Source organism: Argopecten irradians, chromosome 11 (genome assembly GCF_041381155.1).
Source record: "Argopecten irradians isolate NY chromosome 11, Ai_NY, whole genome shotgun sequence".
Taxonomy (NCBI): domain Eukaryota; kingdom Metazoa; phylum Mollusca; class Bivalvia; order Pectinida; family Pectinidae; genus Argopecten; species Argopecten irradians.
The window spans coordinates 39,571,625-39,580,476 of NC_091144.1; the positions used below are offsets into that span (position 1 = coordinate 39,571,625).

At 34.5% G+C, this 8,852-nt stretch overlaps 1 protein-coding gene across 1 annotated transcript; it reads right to left on the minus strand.

The window, feature by feature from the left end:
• Positions 1-982: 982 nt before the first annotated feature.
• LOC138335537 (programmed cell death protein 4-like) lies at positions 983-7,480 on the minus strand. Its single transcript, XM_069284673.1, has 9 exons — positions 6,996-7,480; positions 6,278-6,381; positions 5,792-5,905; positions 4,862-5,083; positions 4,393-4,605; positions 3,952-4,059; positions 3,439-3,549; positions 2,848-2,987; positions 983-2,398 (listed from the first exon to the last, which is right to left on the minus strand). Exons 1-9 carry the CDS (start codon positions 7,291-7,293, stop codon positions 2,338-2,340), a joined length of 1,371 nt encoding a protein of 456 aa, XP_069140774.1. The 5' UTR covers positions 7,294-7,480; the 3' UTR covers positions 983-2,337.
• Positions 7,481-8,852: the final 1,372 nt, after the last annotated feature.

Below are 8,852 nucleotides of genomic sequence, written 5' to 3' on the forward strand. Positions count from 1 at the left end.
TAACACAAGGCCCGGCAAGAGGGTCTATATCACTGACTTAGCCTATTTAACCCAACCAAGCTACATTTACAGGAGTACAGGTCCTATAATATAACAGTTACACTGGGTTTGAATCACTCTGGAGATGTAATTAAGAATATTTCTGTTTATTCCTAACTGATTCTGCTTTTTAAAGAAATTACCATTTTCTCCAATGGAATCCAATTAATCTTTCCCCTAATTTTCAGCATTTTGGAGACCCATTGCTCTATACTACACTTATCACCGTATACTGTAGTGTAGCATATATATAAATGTAGTGCAATCAACAATGGATCTCTGACAATGGTACTTTATGGGGTTTATTTTACAATATTGGTTTACCTTTACCCAAGAAATGCTGCAGACAAATTATTGATTATCAGATATAATGTGATGATTATCAGATATAATGTGAATGAAATCTTTCTATCCTAGAATTTGCTAATTTTCCCTCTTCAGTCCCTTGGGTCCTTCTCAAACACATTTTGTTCACTTCCACCAAATAATTCTCAGATGTAAAATGAACACGTCCTTTCAAACTTAGAGCAGAAAACTGAAGAATTTGCTAATTTTCCTGAACTAGGATTTATCCTTCAAGCTTCTTGTTGGACTTGATAATCCAGACATAACTTTCGAGGACAGATAATGTCAAACTTGGACGAACAGAAGTGTCAAGGACAGGATTAATGTAATGTTAGAAATTGTCCAAGATCATAGCATTTGTCAGTTTCAAAAATTTGTAATTCGGACAATTTAGACCAAGCATGAACATTTAAATTTGTGTTTGAGCTCTCCCGAAATAACGCAAAAATTTGTATCTCACAAACTTGGTAAAAATCCATCAAGTTGTTGACATGGATTTCGAACAACTGGGTGTAGATGTGTTGATAACACAAGACCAATTTGTGACGTATCTGTAGGTCTACAGGAAAATTGGAGAAAAAAACACAGCAGCGGCATATTGCTTTACTCATTCCTTTAATTGTCTCTCATGTACATGTATTCATTCCATCCTGAGAGTTCAACAACTCTCCAATCGTGACTCTATATGAAAGTGTTCAAAAGTGCAGTCATAAAAACACTCAACAAATCACCATTATTTTACCACACACCTCAGGAGGATGTGTGTGACAAAATAATATCAATCATAATTACTTTGCTAGAGACCCCCAATTAGCCCTGGGGCCCAGACCCGTGGTTTACATCAAATTGGTTCTATAAGAATCAAAAGGATAGATCGTATTTGCATATTACAGAGTTATCTGCCCTTGTGGGAAGGTATCAATTGTGACGTCATGTGTTTGTGAGCATAAAATAATACTTTTCAGAAAAGAAAAAACAAAGTGGATTTCGCTCACAAAATATTGTATACTTAGGTATACACAAAGGAGTTAACTTTGCAATATGCATAGACGGAATAGACAAATTATGAACAAAATACTTGCATTCCCACAATGGAAGAATAAGATTTTTTAATAGATTTCTATCTTAAACTAAAAAGAATTTAAGATGCATTTTTAAGGAAAGGTCAACAGTATTGACAAATATATGAAAGTTGCAAAAAAATGGCATCAGTTTAATTACTGGTCCTATCCCCCTGGTCATGGTTTACAAAACAATCTTTATTCTGGCATGCTGTAGACCTAATATGGACAAAAATATTTCATTCCTATAGAAGATTGGCTAAGATTCCCTTTAAGGTTCTACCCTTCCAACGCCTTTAGGGCCAGAACAGTAGTTTACCCTCTACAAGAGAAAGAGAATTTCTAAAGACTTTGCTTTATTTCTACCATAGGAACACGATTGTGTAGATTTTGGAAAACCAGTCTCACTGTAACTGTAAAATTGGTTCCTGTTTTCCTAAAGATAATGACCAAAACACACATTTTTATAACCAGAAGCGATTGAAAAGTGGGAAAAAAGAAATGAGTATGACATCTTAAAATATTCTCAGTTTGCCCAAATGGAGAATGAAACCTACTTCTGTTTTCTGTAACATCTAACAGTTCAAAGTTCAAGGGTTAATTAGAAAACAATCAGCAGAATGGCAGTGGTTGATATAAAAAGATTCAAATTAACGTCATGATGGATACATCTTCACACAAGCTGTGAATTAACAGGTTCATTACAAACACATTTATCTACAAAGTCAATACTGCAGAAATGCTGCCAGCCTACAGTTCAAACACAATAATTGTATTATATAGCACTTTGTCCTATATACCCATGTGAAATAATGTCCAAGCACTTCAGTGGCTTTGCCATTTCACCATATACATCAAGGTTGCACCAATGTCGGCGTAAAAACACAAAGCTTTACATTATCTGCTCCTTGAGACGGCCGCCATCCCCCTCCGACACAAACCTCTTGCGTCCTCTGTAACAAGAAAGAATGTTGAAATTCGCAGCCGTCTAGTTAATGGGGGACAACTGTATTAATGGGGATACTCTAGCAAAAGGGAGACAATTTATACTAAAGGCAAGAAACTCTATTCAATGGGAGACAACTACTATTATTAATGGGAGAAAACTCTAGTTAAGGGGGATAACTCAATTTTATCATTGCCAAGAAAACCAACCAACAAACCTCTTTGGTAGGATTAGACTATAGGACAAAAGGATAAAATCTAGTGTATTAATCTACTACCATCATTTTCCCTATGCCAAGTAATTTTATATAATTATTGAATAGTTATCTTAAATATTTATTGAAAAGTAATCTTACATATTTATTGAATAGTAATTTTAACATTGGCACCAATATCTCTGGTAAAGGTCTTAATGGTGAAAATGTTGGATTAGGTGTATTTATATATAGTTACATACCTCTGAGGTAGATCTTGGAAGATATCACTCCCAATGACTCTTCCCTGGTGACATAAAGTGGCGAATTGCTCCAGAAGAGTATAGGCTGCCGGGACGTCCAGAGTGATGTCTGGTAGGGCATCATATATCCGCTTAAATCCCTATGAAATCAACATGTGTTTTTATTAGAAGTCTGCAGACTTAAATAATCCTCCGATCACATAATTATTGCTTTACAATTAAAACCACATATGGCTCTCTCTCCCAATAAACATGATACACCAGCTGGTAAAGTGACCATTCAATTTCAATAAAATTTATCGATATATGATCAGGACAAAGAAATCATTATACATGGAAGCAACACACAATCACACAAAGGCATTATGCCCATAATGCAATTTTTCTGGTTTTTCGATAAATTGCATGAATGAGATTGAGGCACATGACTAGTTTTATTACACATTTACTACACATTTTGTAGCAGTTTTGGGGAAAATTCCTCATGGAACAAGGCTTTACTTCAAAAGTCAGGACACACGTTGAATTTCATAAATAAAGATTAGCATTTGTCTTTTCACCACAGCTTTTGTTAATTAAATGCGTACAAACCTGAGTAATTTGTTGTGTAGTAAGAACTAACGTCTCACTCCACGATTTCAATAGGTTACACATCATATTAGCTGCTCTCGGACTTCCATCCTCCAACACTATCATAGTTGCCTGTCAAATCAAATCATATCTTTTTAAATACATACTCAGGAAATCCAGGGAGTCATACACAATTTGATAATCTTCCCCTTTAATGAATTTGTAATCAAATTAACATCTGCTAGTAACAATCAGTATCGAAGGAATTTCATTTTTTTTCTTTCTGGGCCTACCTTTCAGGCCTTTGAGAAATTAAAATTTTTGAGACACCATTTCAATAATTATGGGATGTGACGAACTGACAACTACATCTAAAACAAAATGAACTTGATATCCTGTTTAATCTAAAGACTTTTGTTGGTCATATTCAAATATAACTATTCATAACTAGAAAACTCAGATAACTTGAAATATTCCCTTTGTTTTTTATTACATGGTAGTCATGAATGGAAAGTGCTGGTACTAATTCCTCACCTCGTAAACCACTTCGTGGTGGAAGTGTGGCACCTCAAGTTCCTGGAGACATTGTGTGGCCTCATGGATATCTCCAGAGGATAGGTATTCCTTCAGCAGCATCACCATCTACAAAAGGGAGACAACTTGTAAAATTACCAGCAGTGATAAGGGAGACAACTGGTTATAAATAATAGTGAAGACAGGAGAGACAACTTATTATGAAAACTATAAGTGATAAGGGGAGACAATTTATTATAGTGATAATGGAGACATCTTCATGATAGAGGAGACAATTTATTAATATGATAGGGGAGACAACTATTTAAAGGGGAGAAGATTTATTATAAATACCAATAGTGATAGTGGAAAACAGATTGTTATAAATACTAGCAGTGATAGAAATGTATGCTTTAATCATTTGGAGAGAGTTTACGTATATAAATATTAGGAATCAGTTACCTGTTTAATAAGGTATTTCACGGGCCGGATGCCTCCTCCTGTTCCCCATATGTTGTCCAAACGAACAATGCCATGCTTCTTGCTCAGCAAAAGCTCTGCTTTCTCGAGTGCATTAACTGTGTGCTCACATTCCACGTTACCTTTATAACTACGCATATACTTGGGGGGAAGACAATCATCCGCCACAGCCCTAGCAATAAACTGACCAATCACCTGTGGATAAAAACAACAAAATTAAGTGACATAAGTGAATTGTCAATAATACAGTGTAACTCAAGAAAATCGTGAAATAACAGGTCATATGTTACTTCATCATTGCTATTGTAACTAAGATGGCAGTAGGCTTGAAATTGTATGAACAATACAATGCTACATGATGCCATGTAATCTTTTATTGTAATTGTATATACTCTATACACAAAGAGTACAATATTTTTAACTTTATATGTATGTATAACTAAGCTCTTACCACAGGAGCTTCTGGCGTATCAATAGTTAAATCACTCAGACTGTTCAGCACATCGTCAAAGCCACTTGCAATATCATCAGAAGTAAGGACTTTGCCATAGAGGTCAGAAATTAGGATGGAGCTCAATTCACGGTGTGTACATTTGTGGTCCAATGCCATGCTCAAAATCATTTCTATCACTTTAGGTTTCAAAGTCCGCAGTTTCAGTTCCTGCAGTGTTTCCTGTAAATCGAGAAATCGAAATAAAATTAACATTTTAATGTTACTGAAACAATTTCAATACTAATATATTAACATATGTTAAAAACTCAAAAAATGTCCAAAATGAAATTATATACCACCAAATTGTGATCCTTCACCGACTTATTTTTATTCTGTAAAGGCGGAATCTGTTGAAATTGACTATTTTGCTTCCATTAACTTTTCAGGAACACATCCATGACAACATCAAATTTTGACTTGCAAATAACTAAAATTAAAGATGTATATAGAGCAAAAAAATTATCACTATGAATATTTTGAATATAGACTTTTGGAAAATATCCAAACTTGAAAACACCCCTGTTTACAGTAGTGAATCAATTTAATATTTAAAGCTAGTCCATGGGACCGTATCATTCATTTGCCATAAATTGCTGCAAATAAGATTCAACTACAAGCACTGTAGGGTGTGAAAAAGTCGTTGGGCAAGAAAATGCGAAATAAAGTGCAGCAAAAATAAGTTCATGACCAGAATAATAGTACATGTTATAGGAATAATTTGAAGTTACTATATGCCTATTCATGGAACAATGCTTGATTAAAATGAAGGCCAAGGTCGTTCATATAAACAAACCTGTGCTCTTAATCTTAACGAAATGGTTAAATTTCAGATGTTTAAAGTATATCTCATCTGGACAAAAAATGTATACAAACACAAGCGTTACCTACCTGTACTTCTGATGTATCGCCATGGTTATAGTATTCAGAAATCACAGGCTGAAGGACCCTTGAAAGTTCCTCTGGGGTAACTTCCAGATCTATTTTTTCCACTACATACTCATCCTGAAACAAGCATTTATGTACCTTGATACAAGCCTTTCAAATGCTTGCAGCTCAAAGAGCTAAAAGATAAATGGTGAATTCAACAAATTGAAATCTTGAATAAAACAATGTTTTGCTTTTGTTTTTAATGTTATGATTATTCAGATTCTGTTTTTAACAAATATGTGATAGGGCAGGCAAATATAGCACAAAATATGTTTATAGCTATATACAGTGTAAGGTATTCGTATAAAGTTTTGGCATACACTGAACTATAGAAATATTCTTTTTAACGAAGTTATTTTTTTTTAATGCAAACAACAAGATTATTATTAAATTAGAAAAGTACATATAACAATAATTGTTTAGGACATCATCTGACTGCAGTATTACCTCACTCTCAGAATCATAATTGGGGTCATTAGCATCTTTACATCTTTCTTCCATCAACATTTCATCTCCTGGTGCTCCCCATGTTCCTTTACCACCTGCACCCCCTGAAACACAATTTCATCATTTCTATTTTTAGCTCAATATTTACAAATCAGTAAAAACTTCGTAACTGATGCAAGAAAACCATAATCCCAATCAAAGCAGTTCTTTGAGAGCATCAAAGTGACAAAAGAAAAATTACTAATATTCTTTTAAGTCAAATGGTCTTTCTAATACACAGGTCAAATGGTCTTTCTAATACACAGGTCAAATTTGTGTTTATAATAATTGCCTAATATTAGGACCCAGAGAAATCAGTGTAAAATGTTAAGTAGGAGGTCCTTATACAGAGGTAATATCTTGAGCATGTTTGAGTTTATTTGATGTAATAAATGGAAAAGTGGTTATTGGACTTTCATCTCTGCATATTGTGAAGAAATAGCACTTGGACAACCCTCAGTCTTGATCTTGCAGAACATGTGCCCGAGGTGTTCCGAGTACAATAACAAAAGCACAACAACATATGGCGATGTCGATGGGCACGCGATAAGCATCCTTCAAGCAGCATTATATTAGTATTTAATAATTAAAAGATGAAAGTGACCAAGTTGAACTTGAACAGATATCCATAATATCCATTAGTCTTTAAAGTACGAACAATTCCAAATAAAGCACTAACCTTTCTTCGGAAGGCCTCGTCCGCGGCCGTCCCTTGATTTACGACTGTTTTTGTTTACAGCAAGTGCTTGTTTTGCTTGATTTGCATGTACAGTTTCGCCATTTGAAACCAGTGCGTCGGATCCCGAGTTTTGCCGATGGAATCTTTTAGCTTTTCTAATAATCCTCCCATCAGGATTTTTACTGTCAGTACCATTTAAGTCCTCAGTAAAGTCATTCCCGTTCACTTCTACTTCGCCGTCGCCATTTTGGAATTTTTCATCAACATTAGAAAGGCCTACGTCAACTTTGGTGGTCATGACAGGCGTTTAAAAGACGATAATTTAGATACTTACTTACGCAGTTACTAGTTAGCAACGTTTTCTATCGTGCACAAAATGCACAAGTTAGCATACAAACGAACAGTGCCTATTCCATATATTTTCCCTAACCACAACTTGCAGCGCGAGATCTTCTTTCCTTTGGTATGAAGTTATGACACGTGATCAAAATTGATGATTTTCATTGGTCTAGAAAAACACGTTGTAAGATGTGAGTGTTTACAATATATTACCAATGTGAAGGCCGAATAACAAAACCTGCCGGTGTCAGGTAAAGTTAGCACCCGGACATAATATTCACCGATAAGTTGACAGAATAAAACGCTGTAACACGTTACATAAATCCGACCTCCTGATTGGCTTATTTTTTATAAGCCCATTCATGTTTTCATACTTAAGCAGACTTTCTGATTGGCAGATTTTTTTCTTCATAATCTATGAAGAAAAAATCCGAGAATGGCGCGAAAACTCGACTTTGTCATAACGTCACAATAGAGACGTCAACGTTGCTTACTGATTTAGAAAAAAAACATCCATTGGAAACTCAATATGGAATGGTACGTTTAACCGTATCGTGCATTTTCAAAAATGAAAAATATTTATAAGCATTGATATGCATTTTTTAACTTCATTGCATGGGTTATGAAATAAATTTTGTTTGTAAACTTTTGTGAATCCGCTAGGGATCTACTAGCGCGGATTCACACAATTTCCAAATAAAATTTCTTTCATACCCCGATGAAGTTGAAAAATAGTGACATCAGTGCTTAAATGGGAAAAAATATCCAAGAATGGCACCAAAACCCGACGTTATCAAGACGTCACAATAGAGACGTCGAAGTAGCTATTGATTCAGAAAAAATAATCCATTGGAAAATCAAAATGGAATCGAGCATTTAAGCGTATAGTTTGCAAACAAAATTTATTTCATATATATCCCCACGATTTTAATAAATATTATTTATAAAACGTATTTTATGTATCTGGTTTCATCTGAAAAATTTCGTTTATTTCTTATCGCTTAATCGTTTGATTTAGGCCTAGATAGCCATATCTCGATCTGTCTGTACTTTGACAAGTTAAATTTTCGGACAACTTTTCACCGAAAATTTCAAATGTTTGAAACGTGTATTATTCCAGAAACATATATACACTAGAGATTCACAAAGTTGAAAAACTCGACCCCATGATGTTATTTAACTCGACCCTTCTTTGTCTTTGGGACCTCCCTCCGCTTTATATGCATTTTCCCTTGGCTAACTACTTTTAAGTGTATTCACAAAGTTGAAACATTATTTCATGGTTTGATGTGACCAGTTTTCCCAATTGATGTTATTTAATATGTTGTTTAAAATCATTCATGAACATAAGCAATTTTGCCTAGTTTTTCAAAAATCAGACATTCAAAACCGGAAGTGCATTTTGTCTTACAAATATTCAAGTTAAAATATATTGTTTTTCTTTTCAAAATCGTACTCAAACCATCTGAAAATTACTGAACTTTTATAAAATATCAAAGTCGTTGTGCTGTTTATCTA